The 19,426-nt window shown below is 46.7% G+C and overlaps 1 protein-coding gene across 1 annotated transcript in view; it reads left to right on the top strand.

Moving 5' to 3' along the window:
- SUGT1 (SGT1 homolog, MIS12 kinetochore complex assembly cochaperone) overlaps nt 1–19,426 on the top strand; it is a 324,599-nt gene that overhangs the window by 91,127 nt on the left and 214,046 nt on the right. Inside the window, exons 7-8 of the mRNA XM_082245037.1 lie at nt 1,056–1,109; nt 8,076–8,095. Of these exons, the coding sequence (XP_082101163.1) occupies nt 1,056–1,109; nt 8,076–8,095 (74 nt within the window). The remainder of the gene's footprint in view (nt 1–1,055; nt 1,110–8,075; nt 8,096–19,426) is intronic.

Here is a 19,426-nt window from a genome sequence, read left to right as displayed (position 1 = left end):
TGGCTGCTAGAGTCTGATAACCAATCAGACTTTCATTGTGCAGCTAATAGAGGAGCGCTCACATTGTAACTTCTTCAGAGATATTAAAGGATAAGTTCACCTTTTAAAAAAAAAGAATAAATGCTAATTTTTGCCTGTAAAAATTTTTTTTTGTAGCCTGTAAAGCATTGCACCAGCTATCAGTAGGATGCTTTTGCCGTTTAGGTCTCCAGCAGATCTGCTGCCAGTGTATCTGCTTCCTTGTACATACAGCACTGTGGTAGTTCATTGAAAACTGCAAGGCGACAGCTGCAAAGACTGTTGGACCTTGAAGTTTTCAATGCACGTAGCCTTGTCAATCAGTTATGCGTCCGAACAGGGTATTTTTTAAATTGTGACCGCTAGCGGTGAGGGAGTAGAACCCTGTTAGCGGTCACAAAGGGGATCAGGGGTGTAACATGTTACAAAAGGTGAACTTATGCTTTAAGGTGTCCAGATTTACACAGTATAAAGATTCCTACACGCATAGGAGTCATTTGCATGATCCACTCGATTTCAGGCTGCATTACCGAACAATTTTACATCTGTGAGCCCTCCCTGTCAACCCTTGGCAAAACCAGCTCAGGTAAAACATTGTTAACCAAAGGATAGATTTTCTCAGTCAATCGTTATTCTTTGTATTTAAGACAAGCTACTGCTTAACAGGAAGTATTCCCCTACGCTTATGTGTAGTCACCTTAGGGAAGTCATTTTGTATACACAGCCCACATAAATACCTCGTGGCTTAATTTTTCTTAGGAAAAAGATGTCTGAATTTGTTACCTGTTACTGCCAATTTCATTTTTGTTATTGGTCCCCTAATGCAGTATGAAGGGTTTATATATATATATATATAATATATATATATGGGGGGGGGGGGCTATGGACAATGCAGACAGAGAGAGGTTCCCCAGCATGGTTTGAGTTCTTTTTTCATGCAACTGTTATTCTAAACTGCATGTTAACAGTACGATAAAATGGACATAATGTTCAGTGGTTCTAATGGATGCTGAATTTATTTTTTATCCCTTTTTTAGCAACTGAGTCAACATTTTCAACATGGATAAGGAGATGTGAAGAAAATATAAATGGTTAGTAGATCTTTTGTCACAGTTATAATTATTTTAGTCTCTTAGATCATTGGCCTGCACGGCCTTGTTTTCTTTTATTCATCCCTCTGCTTTTTAGCACCAAGCTAAAAAGATGTTTCTCTTTCTTTCACTGACGGACACAGCTGCAAGTCTTTAGACCATTGGCTTTATGCTCTTGCTCTCTAGGAGTAGGACTAGGCGGAAACCTTTTTGGTTATGCCCCTGGGGCAGTCCCAGAGGGTATACCATCACTTCCTGCTGTAGGACTCCAGTTTTTTCTGCCTAGTCAGGAGTAAGGACCTGGCTTTATGCTGGGATCTGCGGTCCTGGCATTTTTTACCTATTTAAATTGAATTTTTTACTTTATTATTTTTGTTCCTGTGTGAACTACAATCAACTCTTCCTTTTGTGAACTACAGTCAACAGCCAGACTGGGCAATGCACTGGATATCCTAGATCCTTACGGTCTTCCCAGTCTGGCCTGCGAATGCGATCCAACTATTAGCTCTGCGCTAGGTTTGCTGTAATATAGCCCCACTGGATGGGGCTAACCTGTGAGTGAAACACCTCGCGAGGTCGCATAGCCCTGGTCACGACAGCAGTCATGACCAGAGTCCTAGCATACCTCAGGCTGCAGCACCCCCATTTCAAGATGGTGCAGTGGACTGCTGGGAGTGGAGCCCGTCTGGTGTCCGTGGTATGGTGAGTAGTGTCCCCCCTCCTTTCCTATGGAATTGCTGGGGTGGTCGCAGGTCCCTCCTGTGCCCTTCTTCCCCCTTGTGTTTCACTCTTCTTCTTTTGCGGTTATTCCCCTTGAGTAGGTTCCCTCATCTGTCCCCTGTAACCCTCTTCCCCCCCCCGGCCCTTTGTGGGGCATTGGTGAATTTGGGTAGGGGGCTGCATGGTGCTGGGCCAGAGGAGCGGTGAGTGATGCCGCTGTTGGCCCCCTGTAGGGAGTGTGCGAACCTGGGTGCTGAAGGGGGGGGGGGGTCCCTTCCTGGGGGTCTGTTTTTTTGTTTATGGGGTCCAAGGTCCCGTGCAGCACCTCGTGGTGCCGCAGTTTTGCTGTGGATTCTTCCTGGCTTCGGCGGCCATGCTTTTGGTTTCCCCATAGTTTCAATGGTGGCCATTTTCCTGTAGTCTGATGCAGTGCTGAGGCTGTGGGGGCCTCTAGTGTCAGGTCAGCATTTCCTTTTCCTCCTTCCAGCAGTGTGGAAGACAGCTTTGGCACTCTCCAGCTGGGGTGGTGAGTCTCTGTGGGGTATCTATCCTTCCTCTGCTGTATACAGCGCAGTGGGTGCACTGATTCTTGTGGTGCCCCAGCGGTGCACGGGGGGAGGAATCTCCTCTTCTTCTTTTTTTTTTTTTCTAAAAGAAAAAAAAAAAAAAAAAACGTTTTTTTTGTTTGCTGAACACCATGATTCTGTTTAACCCTTTATGGTCATGGAGCTCATGGAGTGTGTTTCACCACCTGATCCACTCCTGGAAGCTGCTGGGCCCTCTGAGTCTGCCCTGGCGGCCGTGACTGCAGTCGCTAGTAGCCAGAGTAGATATGGTCCTGCAAAGGAGGCCTGGCAAGAAGTGCCCCCCGCTTTCACCTGTATCCTCTGCTTCCTCAGATTCTGAGGTGGATTTGGCTGCCGTGGACAACAGTCAGCCCACTGGTCTGCGTCCACGCACCCTGAGTGCGCTAATAGTGATGATGAGTCCCCCTCTGCAGCTGCGCATGATAAAGCGCTGGTGGAGGCTCTGATTGTGTCAGTGTGGGAAACTTTAAAGTTGGAGGACTCAGCTTCAGCTGAGTCGGCAACGCCGGTGCAGTTTGGCACCCGAAAATCTTCCAAGGTGACTAAGGCGTTTCCCTTTCCTGCCTATTTTGACAAGATTGTCACTAGTCAGTGGGGATGCATAAAATGCATGGTTGGAATACCTAAGCGTTTTTGTAGGAGATATCCCTTTGAGGAGTCTCTTCTGAAGAAACGAATGGTTCCACTGTCGGTGTATTCTCAGGTTTCCAAGCTAATTGAGGCCAAGCTTTTGCCGGTGGAGGATTCCCTGTCTTTTAGGACCCCGTGGACAAAAAAAAGCTGAGGCTCTGGTCTGGTATCTGGTCCAATTTTGAGAATGGTGTTTGCTATCACCTTGGTGTCCCAGATTTTAACGGAATGGGCTAAGATTTTGCGCCAGGATCTGGGGGGGAGTCAACACCCTTCTGAGCTGGCGGATCAGTTGATCCAATGGTTACAGTATATTTGTAATGCATCCCTGGATGTGGCCCCTTTGGCAGCAGGGTTTCGGTGAGGGCTGTGATCCTTTGCATGTTCTGGTTAAAGTACTGGTCAGCTGGCCAGGCTTCTAAAAAGGTGCTGACTGATCTTCCTTTTGTAGGTGACCATCTGTTCAGATGTCTCTATGGAAGAGATCATTAAGGGCCTTATGGGAGGCAAGAGTACATTGCCGTAAGTGGGGTCCCTTCTTTTCGGCTCACAAGCGACCCTTTCGTCTGTCTGGATCGCAGTAAAAGGGCTCGAGATCCACCCCGCAACTTTGGGGGGGGCTCCAAGAGACCCTGGAATGGTAAGTTCAAAGCGGGCACTTCTGATTCCGCAGACAAGCCTTCCCCAGCCTGAAGGGGTGCCCTCACCCCTGTCTGAGGTAGGGGGATGTCTTTGCTTCTTCCTGGATCTGTGGAGCTTGCTCATTCAGGACAAATAGGTCCACGAACTGATTTGGTTTGGTTACAAGATCGAGTTTCGGTCCTTGCCCCCGGCAAGATTCTTTCCTTCCAATTTACGCTTGCCTTCCGATCGGCTACAGGGCCTTTACAGAGCAGTGCAAGACCTGTTAGCACAGAGAGTTATTGTGCCGGTTCCAGAGTCAGAACTATTCCAAGGTTTTTATTTAAATCTGTTCACAGTTCCCAGGAAGGAAGGCAAGGGTTTGTCCGATCTTGGACTTTAAGGCTGTGAACCACTTTGTGCGGGTTCAGAAATTTCAGATGGAGTCATCCGCACAGTAGTAGCTTTCCTTCATCAAGGAGATCTGCTGGCTTCTATCGATCTCAAGGATGCTTACCTTAATATTCCAATATATGTCGGGCATCAGCGGTTTCTTTGTTTTGCCATGGGCGAGGAGCACTTTCAATTTGTGACGTTACCTTTTGGTCTCGCCTCAGCTCCTCGGGTATTCACAAAAGTTTTGGCCCCTGTGCTGGCCTTGTTACAGCAGATAGGATTGTGGTACTAGGTTACCTGGATGATCTTCCTCGGATCTAGAAGCCGACTTGGACGTTGCAGTGCAAACTCTGCAGGACACTGAATTTTCAGAAATCAGCACTGTCTCCGTCCACAAAGCTGGACTACTTGGGTCTGACGCTGGACTCTGCGTCAGCCCAGGGGTTTCTTCCTCAGACAAAACTTCTGAAGCTACAGGATGCAGTTCGGCTCCTGTTCAACCATCGGTCATCACTCAGGACCTGCAGGCAAGTGCTGGGTCTGATGGTCTCCACCTTCGAGGCAGTTCCATTTGCACAGTTCCACTCCAGACCTTTGCAAAGGGAGATTCTGATCAAATGGAACAAGGATCCAATGTCATTGGACAATCTGATCCTGTTGAGTCGGGGCTCGAGGGAGTGTCTCCTATGGTGGATCCGCTCCCCAGCCCTACGTCTGGGAAAATCTTTTCTTCCCCTGTATTGGACTGTAATCACCACAAATGCCAGTCTGTCCGGATGGGGAGGTGGCTTGGGTGTGTGTTCGGCCCAACTGTTCTAGACTCGGGAGGAGTCCAGCTTGCCGATCAACATCCTGGAAATTCGGGCGATCAGACTTTCTTTCTCAATGGACCGATCGTCTGCAGGGGCGCCCTGTGCGGATACAATTGGACAATGTTACAACTGTGGCATATGTCAATCATCAAGAAAACACAAGGAGTGTCCTGATGGCCCGGGAAGTGGCCGACATCTTGAGGTGGGCAGAGTGTTCTGTTCCGACCCTCTTTGCTGTGTACATTCCGGGGGTAGAGATTTGGTAAGCAGACTATCTCGGCAGACGTTGGATCCGGGAGAATAGTCTCTTCACCTGGCGGTATTTCATCAACTGTGTCTGTAGTGGGGGACCACTGATGTGGACCTGCTGGCTTCCAGTCTCAACAGGAAGGTGCAGAGGTTCGTGTCAAGGTCTCGGGATCCTCTGGCCGACGCCGCAGACGTTCTTGTGGCCTCTTGGGATCAGTATAGTCTGATTTACGCCTTTCCTCCAATACAACTTCTCTCGAGACTGCTATGCAGAATTAAGGTAGAAGGAATTCCAGTCATTCTGTTGGCACCAGACTGGCCTCGCTGGTCTTGGTACACAGGCCTGGTAAGGTTGGTAGCAGACATCCCTTGGAAACTTCCTCTCAGAAAAGATCTTCTGTCTCAAGGACCAATCTTCCATCCTGCTTTATGTTCTCTGGCTTTAATGGCTTGGCTATTAAAAGCCAGGTGTTGAAGAACAGAGGGCTATCTGAGTCGGTGATTCCTATGCTGTTGAAAGCTAGGAAATTTACTTCCAGGAAGGTTTATCATCGAGTTTGGAAGGCATACATTACTTGGTGTGAGTTGTGGGGGGTTTCCCCCCCACTCCTTTTGTGTGTCTACCTTGTTGGAGTTTCTACAATTGGATGTAGATCAACGTTTTGCTCTGGGTACCATCAAGGGCCAGATTTCTGCCTTGGCTATTTTTTTCCAAAGGCCGTTTGGCAGCGAAGTCCTTGGTTCATACTTTTGTGCAGGGAGTTCGCCCCCTGGCTCCTCTGGTGCGATCCCTGGTACCTCCGTAGCATCTAAATTTGGTCCTGTCAGTGCTTCAAAAGCCTCCTTTTGAAAATATTTGAGAAATTCCTCTTCTCACTCTGTCGCAGAAGGTGGCTTTCTTAGTAGCTATTACTTCCCCACGTCGCGTGTTGGCTACGGTCACTTTACTTGGTGATTTATAGGGACAAAGTGGTGTTGCGACCCTGTCAGGCGTTCCTTCCTAAGGTTGTTTCCGGGTTTCATTTGAATGAAGACATTGTTTTACCGTCCCTATGTCCTAAGCCAAAACAGCCTAAGGAAATTGCCTTACATTCCTTTAGATGTGCTAAGGATGATTCAGATGTACCTGACGGTGACTGAACCGATTAGAAAATATGATTTATTCTTACCAATGGACCTCATAAGGGGCAGGCCGCATCTGCTGCAACCATTTCCAAGTTGATCAGGCAGACAGTGGTGCAGGCCTACTCCATTAATGACTTGCCGACCGCCGCACGACTATCTACGGCGGCGGTCAGCACCTCACAGGCAAAGTGACGTAGGTCTACGTCGCTCGCCTGTGAGGGTTTAGGGAGCGAGCGCGCGCCGCCGGAGGCGCGCTCCCGCGTGGTCACGGACCCCCCCGCGCGTGTGACCGGCGGACCCGATCGCCGCCGGCCACTCTGCGATCGGCGGGGGAGAGGGAGAAAGTCAGGCAGCTTGTGTAAACAAGCTGCCTGTCATTCTCCTCTCTGTATGAGAGATGATCACATGGATCTACTATGTAGATCCATTGATCACTCTGCATACAGTTGAAGCCACAGCCAATCACAGTTAGAATCACGCCCCTAGGGACACACACAGCCCCTCCCTCTCAAATAAAGTTAACCCCTTCACTACCAGTGTATTTTTACAGTAACAGTGCATATATATAGCACTGATTACTGTAGAAATGTCACTGGTAACCCCAAAAGTGTCAAAAATGTCAGTCAAGGGTCCGATCTGTCCGCCGCAATGTCGCAGTACCGCAAAAACAATCGCAGATCGCCGCCATTACACGTTAAAAAAAAAAACAACAAAAATGACAAAAATCTTTCCCTTTGTTAGTAAACGCAATAACTTTTGCGCAAACCAATCAAAATACGCTTTTTGCGATTTTTTTTTACCAAACATAGGTAGCATAAAACAAATTGGCCGAAAATATTAAAAAATTTTGATTTTTACATTTTTTTTGGGGGGAATTTCATATAAAAAAAAGGGAAAAATATTGCTATTTTTGCAAAATTTACGCTCTTTTTTTATAGCGCGTGATCAAAAAATCGCACAGGTGATTAAATACCGCCAAAAGAAAGCTCTGTTTGTGGGAAAAAAAGGACGCCAAATTCGTTTAGGTACAGCGTCGCACGACCGCGCAATTGTCCGTTAAAGTCATGCAGTGCCGAATCGCAAAATACCCTCTGGTCGTTTAGCAGCCAAATCCTCCGGGGCTTAAGTGGTTAAGGGTCAGGTTCCTCCTTTCCCTGGTAAAGCTCATTCTACAAGGGCGCTTAGTGCCTCCTGGGCCTTCCGTCATCAGGCATCAGTGGTTCAGGTGTGTAAGGCGGCGACATGGTGGAGGTTCACTGACGGACACAGCACCCGCCCCTCTTGGGGTTGAGTTATATGTTCTTCTGACACTGCTTGTTACAAACTGGAGTCCTACAGCAAGACGTGATGGTAGACCCTCTGGGACTGCCCCAGGGGCGTAACCAAAACAGTTTCCGCCTAGTCCTACTCCTAGAGAGAGAGCATAAAGCCAATGGCCTGAAGACTTGAAGCTGTGTCTGTCAGTGAACCTCAGAGAAAAGGATTTTACAGTAAGACAAAAATCCATTTTTTTCAATTGTCAGATGTCAGCAGGTAGAGAGCAGTTAATCAACGCACTCAAAAAAGGCTGGAAAACCTGCAGAAGCTGGGGAGCATTGAAATGACAGCCTTAGAATGCTGGAAAAGGAACTACAGATTTTCTTTCCCATAGGGTTAATTTGCTTTTAGCTTACTCTGTGGTGACAGATCACTTTAAGGGTGACAATGGCTCTCTGTGTTTTTTTTCTGCAGGTTAAGCAGCTTGGTGTAGTGCTCTGTTTTTTTGTTTTTTCTAGTAAAATGTGTGCTAATGTTCACCCACTTTTTTTCTTTCTTTTTTTTTTCAGTCACCTCAACAGCTGAATTGGTAAGAATTATATTTTGCTCCCAGTTTTGCTTCTATACACTCAACATACAAAATGTTTTTGTTGTATAGTAAAGATCTTAATGCTGAAAAATGTGAAGGATGCCATTTTCAGTGTCAAATGCATTGAATTATTCCCTTAGTTGTTCAAGATCTGAGATTGCGGCGATCCTCCAGATCAAAATTTAAGTGTATAGTTTTTTTTTACAAAGAGAGCGTTCAAAACCTTAAAAAAAATCTAAAATACTATGTGGAAGCTGCGTTTTCTGTGAGAGGGCTGTGTGAGACTCACTCTTTAAAGTACAGCGCCACAATAAGAGCATAATTAAAGTGATTCTAAACGGTCACCTTGTAAAACAACCCTTCAGTTTAAAATATAAATGACAGGCAAAACATTCATGTATAGATTAAAACAAAAAAAAAATTATAAACCACTTTTTCTCTAGCGCTCATCGACAGACGTAGTCCTCGGTGATACACCACCTTCGGGTTATGTTACCTCCGCAGGAGCAGGACTAGACAGGAAATTAAAAAGCTCTGGCCACACCCTAGGGGCAGTCCCAGAGGGTATATCCTCTCTCTCTCTGCCTCAGCAAATCAGTTATTTTCTGTCTAGTTAGGAGTAAGGACCTAGACACCTTGCTGGGATCTTAGGTCCTGGCAAGAATTTTTTCTTAAAGGATTTTTTTAGACAGCTTTTTCTCCAGTGTTCCTGTGAGATCTTCAAGCAAGAAAGCTGAACTGGGCGACGGGCTGGATGTTGAGATCCGGTGGTCACCCCAGTTCAGCCTACGAGCGCGTGCAGGCCATAGCTCCGCGCTGGGTCGGCCGCGACAAAGTCCCATTAAAAGGACTGAACCCGCGAGTTAAACGTCTCGCTGAAACGCCAAAGACCATGAGTCACGGCGTTCGTATCGGTCGACAGCCCTCCCGCCCCGGTGGAGAGGGGTACTGTCAGGAGTTGGTGCCCGCCTGGTTTCGGTATGGTGAGTAGTATGTTCCCCCTTTCCCCCTGACGGGTTTTGTGGTGAACGCGGGCCCCTCTCTGTATGGTAAGAAAGAGTCCTTTCTATCCTATAACATGTCACAGATCCTCCTACTTTGAGTGTGATTTTTTGTGTACAAAAAGCCAGGAGGCTTGGTTTGGGAGCTAACAATCTATTGTATACATGTTTAAAAGATGTAATCTGTGGCATTCTGGGAATCTTATGGGTTAAGTATAAGCTACCTACCAGTCAGAAGCCACGGACATGTAGACTGCCTTCCAAATCAGATCTCCAGCTATTAGCAGGCCTCCCGAACGGCCATGCGGTCCGTCAGGGCCGATACCGCCAACCACGCCATATCCCCAGGCAGAGACAGTGTTGTGTGCCCTGCAGCACACCGCCATTCAGCAGGCCGCCGCCATTTTTTCTTGCAGGATCGCACGAGCCGCCATTTTGGCGTAGCCTCGTGTCTCCAGCATGGGGGCGGCCATGTTTGAGGTGATCCTACACCTCGTGGAGCTTGGGGGAGGCGCCGGAAGGCGTGCAGAGGGGCGGAGCCGCCTCCTTTCTTCCTGGGCAGCCAGCCAAAAGACTTCCTGTTTGTCAAGACAGCGCTGTAAGCTGTTGCAGTTTAACTCTGAGCATCAAGTGGTGAGCCTGGGGGTCTATCTCTCTCTCTCTCGATCGATAGCTAGCAGGTAACACTAAGGGGCTTTTTTGTGGCGCTGGGGGTCAGAAAAAAAAAAAAAAAAAAAAAGTTTTTTTCTTTACTTTTGAATTATATTATCCAGGAAGTAACTGGAGTTATCATGGACCCTGCCACACATATTCCCCCACCTGTTTCCCTCGAGGGGGCCTCGGGACCCGCCGGTGCACAGAGTATAGAGTCATTTACAGCAATTTTGGAGTCTATGGTGGCTCGGGTGGAGGCGGCCTGTCAGGGACGGGGGTCAAGGAAGCGACCCCCGCCTACCCCTATACTATCTGACACCTCTGACTCAGATTCAGAGATGGTCACGGCAGTTGCAGGTTCCTCTGCAAGGGTTGCTATCCCAGGTAAAGCCCCCTCAGAAAGTGAGGAGGACGCTTCTTCTCTTGCTATTATTCAGGAAGAAGCATTGGTGGACGCACTAGTTGTGGCAGTGCAAGAAACCTTAAAACTTGAGGCTTTACCGGCAGAGGCAACTGAAACAGAGATGCCTTTTGGTACTTATAAGCCCATCAAGACGGCGAAGGCTTTTCCTGTACCTAAATGTTTTGGTAATCAGATTAAAGGAGAATGGGAGCATTCTAAGCGTACCTTTACTATTTCCAAGCGTATTGCTAGACGCTATCCGTTTGAGGAATCCATCATTAAGAAATGGACGGTACCACCAATCGTGGATCCGCCTATTTCCAGGCTGAATAAAGCCACGGTTATTCCAGTGGAGGACACTTCGACATTTAAGGATCCGGTGGATCGAAAGATAGAAGCAGAGTTCCCGCACTATCTTTTCTCTGGTAGGGTCAGCATTTAGACCAGTAATCGTTATTGGTCTAGTTTCCCAGACACTTACGGAATGGGCGAAAATGGTACGCCAAGATCTTAGGGGAAAAGATATTCCCCAGGAGACATCTGATTTGATGGAACAGATCATACAAGGGCTACGGTTTATCTGTGACGCAGCCTTGGACACTACTCCCCTATTAGGGCATGCATCTAAGTTAGCAGTGATCCTCAGACGTGTGCTGTGGTTAAAATGCTGGTCAGCTGACCTAGGTTCCAAAAAGACCTTGACCAATCTCCCTTTTCAGGGGAATCGTCTATTTGGAGCCAACCTAGATGAAATCATTAAGGATGCCACTGGGGGCAAGAGCACTTTTTTGCCACAGGCTGCAAAAGCTAAGGGACCTCGCAACAAGCGAGGACCTTTCTTTACCGCCCATAAAGGGCGCCCGGCTGGTACTAGCGGGAAAGGCAAGACTCCTCCAGGAGGGTTCAAGAAGGGCTGGTCGGACAAGCAGAGGACCAACCCAGCCAAACCCGAAGTAAAGGAGTACACAGCCTGAAGGTGCGCCCCCACCCGGTTTCAGGGTGGGGGGACGTTTTCACCGGTATTCAGGACATTAGATCGAGCATCAACCACTACTACCGGTGCGATTCTTCCCTTCCAACATTTAAGTACCACAGGAAGCGGTAGTTACCGTTCCCTGAAAAGATCTTTTCCTTTACCTTTTCCTAAGATTAGTCCCGATACCTCACAGGAATCGGATCTGGTTGACCAGATAGGCCAAGTAGCCTCTAGTCGGGTGACTTCGGTCCCTGAGGTTCAACCAGAAAAGATCACCTTTCCTGATAACTATCAGGTATCTGATAAATGTGTGGGAACAGAAAACGACCAGACTTTCTCGGATGGTCGGGGCCAGATAGCTCTAGGGACGCCTGGTTCAGATCCAAAAAGCGCCAGTGGTCATAGAAATTCTAGGCTGGCCTCCTCAAGCCGGCCTGGCCGACTTGGACATGTTAGTCGCAGACGTTCCGTGGGAACTTCGTCTCAGGGAGTGTCTGTGGTCTCAAGGACCAATTTACCTTCGTGCTTTACAGTCGCTGGTTTTAATGGCCTGGCCATTGAGACCCAAGTACTGAAGGACAGAGGTTTGTCTACTTCAGTCATTCCTACCCTTATTAAAGCAAGGAAAGCGACTTCCAGCAAAGTCTATTATCACACATGGAAGACTTATATTGCGTGGTGCGAATCTTTAGGATTTCCTCCACGTACCTATTCGGTGACTCGAATATTGGCCTTTTTGCAACAAGGGGTTGAGCAGAAGCTAGCCTTGAGCACCATCAAGGGTCAAGTTTCAGCATTAGCAATCTTCTTTCAGAAGCCTTTAGCTACCAAATCCTTGGTGCGGAATTTCATCCAGGGGGTGCGGCACCTGGCTCCTCCAGTCCGCGCGCCCTTACCGCCCTGGGATCTTAATTTGGTTTTGTCGGTTCTACAGAAACCTCCCTTTGAAAACATCAGGGAGATTCCCTTGCTTACTCTATCCCAGAAGGTGGCCTTCTTGGTGGCTATTACTTCTGCTCGCAGGGTGTCAGAACTGGCTGCATTATCATGCCAGTCACCATACCTAGTGATTCATAGGGATAAGGTAGTACTTCATCCTAAGCCATCTTTTCTTCCCAAGGTGGTTTCAGATTTTCATCTGAATGAAGATAATGTACTACCTTCCTTGTGTCCTCAGCCCAAGCATCATCGGGAACATGCGTTGCATTCCTTAGATGTGGTTCGGGCAATCAGGGTATACCTGAAATCTACGGAATCATTCCGTAAGACGGATTCACTTTTTGTGATCACGGATGGCCCCAGAAAGGGTTTGCCTGCATCTGCCGCGACCATTGCCAAATGGATTAGACAAACGGTGGTACAGGCTTATTCTATTAAGGGTCAGAGTCCTCCGTTCCCTGTTAGGGCGCACTCCACTCGAGCGCTCAGTACTTCCTGGGCCTTTCGCCATCAGGCGTCAGTGGTCCAGGTATGTAAGGCGGCCACCTGGTCGTCGGTACATACCTTTACAAAATTCTATAAAATTGATGTGACTGCATCGGCGGATGCCTCATTTGGCCGCAAGGTTTTGCAGGCCGCAATTTGAGGAGACCGGTGGTCTACCTCGAGGGTTTTTTTCTGTTTGAAAAAAAAAAAAAAAAATTGTTTTCTCTTTTTTTGTTGAGTCTCATCATTAAGGATGAGCATTGTAAACTTCTAGTTGGCACCGGTTGGGCCTTCTAGATTGGGATTTGATTTCCATTTTCCCACCCCTCAGTTGTGATACTGCTCTGGGACGTCCCGAAGGTGGTGTATCACCGAGGACTACGTCTGTCGATGAGCGCTAGAGAAAAATGGATTTTTGTAAAATCTTACCGTAAAATCCTTTTCTCTTAGCTCATCGACAGACGTAGTCCCCGCCCCTCTGTTTTGGAGTTGGGTTGGGTTAAATTCTCTAAGCACTGCTTTTTCACATAACTGATTTGCTGAGGCAGAGAGAGAGAGGATATACCCTCTGGGACTGCCCCTAGGGTGTGGCCAGAGCTTTTTAATTTCCTGTCTAGTCCTGCTCCTGCGGAGGTAACATAACCCGAAGGTGGTGTATCACCGAGGACTACGTCTGTCGATGAGCTAAGAGAAAAGGATTTTACGGTAAGATTTTACAAAAATCCATTTTTTTTTTTTATCACATTCCCTTTGTTGCATGAGCTGGGGGGGGGGGGGGGGGAGGAGAGAGAGAAGCAGCAGCACACTGATTTTCCCAGTGAAAGGCTGGGTGGGCAGGCATGTCAAATCATTGGAGGAGAGCAGGAGTTCCCAGCATAGCTAGAGAACTGACCACTCTGTGCTCTTATGTCTAGTGTGGTCGGTGTTTAATTGGAAAACAGAGGGACTGCAGGAACACCAGAGATATCACACAAAGGAAGTAATACAAAGTAATACAAAGAGAACCAGATACTTTTTCATAGTACTTGCTTCAGGAGGCATATATTGGGAATATTGAAAATGACTCTTGAAATTTGGGTTTACATATTTTTTCAATAAATAGCACACCCCAGGGAATAAAAAAACGGGATTAAAACCTAAAGCATTGTTGTAAGTTGTAGTAGGTTTTACATTTTAAACTATTCCCATACGTGTATTCCTTGAACAACCACCTGAGGGTGGATACCTACAGTGGGGATCGAAAGTTTGGGCACCCCAGGTAAAAATTTGTATTAATGTGCATAAAGAAGACAAGGAAAGATGGAAAAATCTCCAAAAGGCATCAAATTACAGATTAGACATTCTTATAATATGTCAACAAAAGTTAGATTTTATTTCCATCATTTACACTTTCAAAATAACAGAAAACAAAAAAAATGGCTTCTGCAAAAGTTTGGGCACCCTGCAGAGTTAATATCTTATACTGCCCCCTTTGGCAAGTATCACAGCTTGTAAACACTTTTTGTAGCCAGCCAAGAGTCTTTCAATTCTTGTTTGAGGTTTTTTTCCCATTCTTCCTTACAAAAGTCTTCCAGTTCTTTGAGATTTCTGGGCTGTCTGTCATGCACTGCTCTTTTAAGGTCTATCCATAGATTGTCAATTATGTTGCGGTCAGGAGATTGTAAAGGCCATGGCAAAACCTTCAGTTTACGCCTCTTGATGTAATCCCCCGTGGATTTCGAGGTGTGTTTAGGATCATTATCCATTTGTAGAAGCCATCCTCTTTATCTTTACCTTTTACCTTTTTACAGATGGCATCAAGTTACCATCCAAAATTGCTGAAATTTAATTTTATTGAATCCATTTTTCCTTCTACTCGCGAGATGTTCCCTGTGCCACTGGCTGCAATACAACCCCAAAGCATGATTGATCCACCCCCATGCTTAACAGTTGGACAGAGGTTCTTTTCATTAAATTCTGTGCCCCTTCTGCTTCAAACGTACCTTTGCTATTTCCGGCCAAAAAGTTCAATTTTAACCTTATTGGTCCACAGAACTTGTTTCCAAAATGCATCAGGCTTGTCTAAATGTTCATTTGCAAAGTTCAAACGCTGATTCTTGTGGTGAGGACATAGAAGAGGTTTTCTTCTGATGACTCTTCCATGAAGACCATATTTGTACAAGTATCTCTTTATAGTGGAATTGTGTACCACAACTCCAGTGTCTGCCAGATCTTTCTGGAGGGATCGTGCAGTCAAACGTGGGTTTTGAATTGTTTTTCTCACAATCCTGCGAGCTGTTCTGTCTGATATTTTTCTTGGTCTTCCAGATCTTGCTTTAACTTCCACTGTTCCTGATGACTGCCATTTCTTAATTACATTCCGAACAGAGGATATTGACATCTGAAAACGCTTTGCTATCTTCTTATAGCCTTCTCCAGCTTTGTGAGCGTCTAGTTTCAGTTTTCTAGACAACTGCTTAGAAGATCCCATGGTGCTGATTGTTGGGGCAAGGTCAGATGAGTCTAGGCATTTAAAACCTTTGAGATTGACATTACCTGGTCTTCCCAGATGATGATTGAGAACAATCCATGACACTGGCAGGTCTCAGCCTTGTATAGGGGGCAGTGCATGCTATAAATTCTGCAGGGTGCCCAAACTTTTGCAGACACCATTTTTTTGTTTTCTGTGATTTTGAAAGTGTCAATGATGGAAATAAAATCTAACTTTGTTGACATATTATAAGAATGTCTAATCTGTAATTTGATGCCTTTTTGGAGATCTTTCCATTTTTCCTTGGCTTCTTTATGCACATTAATACAAATTTTTACCTGGGGTGCTCAAACTTTCGATCCCCACTGTATGTGCAAGGTATGAGCAAGTTGCTTTTTGCTTGGAATCCTGAATCTCCATAATCAGTTGGCAACACTGCAAAAAATTAACAACTTTGAGTGGAGTTTGGACCTCACACCTCAGGTGCTGACTGGGGCCAGTATAGTGTAGAGCAAAGAAAATGAAGGCACTGGTAACGATTACAGTTAGAAGGGGGGGGGGGGGGGTAGAGGGAAAAGGGTTATACATGCCAATAATTATTTACAGTTGCATGATATTTGGGATATCAGTTCAAGAGTATCATTGCTAGGATGGGCTACCTCCTATAGCATCCAAGGGAAAGACTGCTGCAGGGAGAATGAGAACAGGTGTGTAGGCAAAGACAGGGAGACACTGGTGGTAGGGGACTCCCATTATTACCAGTTAAGGACCATCCACCGCAGTTATTCTACGGCAGACAGCCACTCCTGCGCGAACCTGCAGCTAGGTAGCGGGGACCCCGATGCAGGGGGCAGGCGACTCTGATTTGCCGCCTGGCACCCGTGATCGTTCCCCCCTTGAGAGAGAAGGAAGGGCAGCTGTTGTAAACACAGCTGACCGTTCTTCTCTCTGGATTGATCAGAGGCTCACAGGTCTCTGTGATCATTTCACAAGCCCCACCCCCTTACAGTTAGAATCACTCCCCTAGGCTCACATTTAACCCCTTGATCATCCACAGTGTTAACCCCTTCCGCGCCAGTGTCATCATTATAGTAACAGTGCATATTTTTAGCACTGATTACTGTGGTAATGTCACTGTCCCCCCCAAAAAGTGTCAAAAATGTCAGTTAGGGGGTCCGATCTGTCCGCCGCAATGTCGCAGTCCCGCTAAAAATTGCAGAGCGCCGCCATTAATAGTAAAAAAAAAAACAATAAAAATTACATAAAACTTTCCCGTAGTTTGTAAACATAACTTTTGCGCAAACCAATCAAAATGCGCTTATTGTGATTTTTGTTTTACCAAAAATATGTAGTAGAAAACAAATTGGCCTAAAATGTTAAATTTTGATTTTTAATTTTTTTTTTTTTTTTTTCTTTTTTAGGAATGTTATTTAACAGAATGTGAAAAATATTGTTTGTTTTTTCAGAACTGTCGCTTTTGCTTTTTTGTTTAAAGCGCAAAAAATAAGAATCGTAGAGGTGATCAAATGCCACCAAAAGAAAGCTCTTTTTGTGGGGAACAAAAGGACATCAATTTTATTTGGGTACAGCATTGCATGACCGGGCAATTGTCCGTTAAAGTAACACAGTGCCGAATCGCAAAAATTGGCCCAGTCATTAAGGGGGCAATTCCTTCCGGTCCAGAAGTGTTTAAAAGGGCTGAATTGCCAGACCATTGGCTTTAGTTTGATGCATTAACGATAAGGTTGTCAGATTTTTGGGTGAAGCTGAGGAAGATCCAGCTGTCCTGGTACACATTGGCACAGATGACAAAGTTAGAGGGAGGTAGAGCATCCTAAAAAAAGATTTGAGACTTGGGTACCAAGTTTGGGAAAAGGATCTCCAAGGTTTTATTTTCAGAAATGCTTCTTGTGCCATGAGCCACACAGAGAGGCAGTAGGAGGTTAGGGAGTTAAACAAGTGGCTAAGAAACTGGTAAAGTAAGAAGATGGAGGGCTTGGGTTGCTGGAGAACCTGGGCTGACATTTTCTGCTCAGTTACTGGCTCTACTGTAGGGACAGACTGCATGTATCCTCCAAAATGAAGCAATATTAGAATATTAAACACATATACAAAATTAAGTTATGTTCACAAATGCATGTAGCCTGGCAAACAAATTGGCTGAACTAGACCAGTGATGGTGAATCTTGGAACCCTAGATGTTTTGGAACTACATTATCTGCAGTGTAGTTGAGGATCATGGGAAATATGGTTCCACAACATCTGGGGTGCCAAATTTGTTCGCTATCACTGAACTAGATTATCAACTACATGGAATGCAACAAGTAGTGCAAGGAAGCAATCGGGGTCTAAGGTCCCTTTTCATACTGTGTGGAAATTTGTCCACGTGGATCTGCCTGCTCAGCTAGGGATCTCTCAGCTGATCCCCACTGAGCAGGCGGTTGACTGATACGTGTCCGCTCAGTTATGCAGAGCGGTCATGGACACAGCCTGCTGCTCTCTATTGGGCGGTCAAATGGAAACGGACTGCATGTCCTTTTCCATCCGATTGTCATCCGATCCGCCGGACAGATGGTGAACGTATCCTCATCCGACTGTTTTTCAGCAGACCAGATCGGATGCCGGCGGGTAACAGCGGACACGTCTGCTGACATCTATAATCCCATACAAAAATGGGTGATCTGATTGTGTCTGCCTAAAAAGCAGACAGGTGGACCCGAACGGTCCACTGGTGTGAAAGGAGCCTTAAAGGGATTGTAAAGGCAGAAGGTTTTTTTTTTATCTTACTGCATTACTAGCCCCCCTAATACTTATCTGAGCCCAACTTTATCCAGCGATGTTACAGGAGTTTCTCAGCTGCCCAGGACTCCCCTCATTGGCTGAGACAGCAGCGCGGCGCCATTGGCTCCTGCTGCTGTCAATCGGTCAATTAGCCAATCAGGAGAGAGAGAGGGGCGGTGCCAGGTCGCGACTCTGTGTCTGAATGGACACAGAGAGCTGTGACTAGGCTCAGGTGCCTCCTGCTTGCTGTGGGGGCACTCAACAGGAGGGAGGAGCCAGGAGCATAGAAGAGGAACCCAAGAAGGGGAGGATTTGGTCCACTGTGCAAAACAAACTGCACAGAGCAGGTAAGTATAACATGTTTGTTTTTTTTGTTTTTTTTTTAAAAGAGACTTAACAATCAATCGTAAATAGAATTCCAGAAACGTTCCTAGCGCATGTAAAAAGTCACAAAATCTTTTTCAAATTTGTCAATAGTAAAAAGATTACAAAAAGAGACACACCCAAAAAGACTTGCAGCCGTAATTACAGCGAAAGGTGGTTCTACAAAGTATTGACTTGGGGGGGCTAAATACAAATGCACGCCACACTTTTCATATATTTATTTGTAAAACATTTTGAAAACCATTTTCCTCTTTCGTTCATTGACGGACACAGCTCCTGTCATTCTTGACGGTTGGGTTTTACTGCCCCCTACAGGAGTAGGACACTAGGCAGAAAAAACTTGGGCTGTACCAGGGGGGTATACTCCCCCCCCCCCCCCCTTCCTGCTATAGTCACTTAGTTGTTTTTTTTCTGCCTAGTTAGGAGTAAGGACCTAGTTCCTTGCTGGGATATTTGGTCTTGGCAAAATTTTTTAGGTAGAACATTTTTTCCTCCTGGATTTTTCCTGTCAGATCTCCTATCAACTGCCAGACTGGACGATGGCTGCATAATCTAGATCCAGTTGTCACTCCAGTCTGGCCAGCGAGCATGCGCAGGCCTCAGCTCCACGCTAGGTCAGCCGCGACATATCCCTACTGGATGGGGGCTGGCCCTGCAAGTTAAACGTCTCGCTAGGTCGCATACGACCTGGCCTCGGCCTGAGTCGCAGCGTTCCTACTGGCTGACAGCGCCCCCATTTAGATGGAGAGGAAGATCTGTCTGGTGCCCACCTGGTTCCTGGTGTGGTGAGTAGCTGTTTTCCCCCCCTGTACCCCTGGAGGGTTTTGGGGTTGTCGTGGGCCCCTCTTTGGGACGGTCGAGCTCCTGGGTTCCCCTCCTTCCCGAAGGCATCCGCCCTTGCCAAGTTCCTCAACCTGCCCCCCCTCAAAAATACGCTGGGGATGTATTTCTTTGGGTGGTCTTGCCACTTTCCTGGGGTGGGGGGCAGGACGCTTACTGGCAATGGGGGCCGTTGGGGTGTGCCGCCGGCGACTGGATGATCGATTTTGCGGGGGGAGGGGGGTTGTACCTGGTGGGGGTTTTTGCCAGGGCCCTCCATCCTGCCTAAATCTGTCCTGAGGCCTGGTCTTCCAATTCTGGGTCCCTGTACGCCACGCGGGGCCGCCATTTTGTTGTAGCCTGTGTATTCCTATACAAGGCGCCTATGTTTGTGTAGTCCGGCAGCCAGTTTCTTGTG

Source organism: Pelophylax lessonae (genome assembly GCF_965119305.1).
Source record: "Pelophylax lessonae genome assembly, chromosome: 2".
Taxonomy (NCBI): domain Eukaryota; kingdom Metazoa; phylum Chordata; class Amphibia; order Anura; family Ranidae; genus Pelophylax; species Pelophylax lessonae.
Note: the sequence above shows the minus strand (reverse complement) of the source record. Positions and strands in the feature narration are given on the sequence as shown.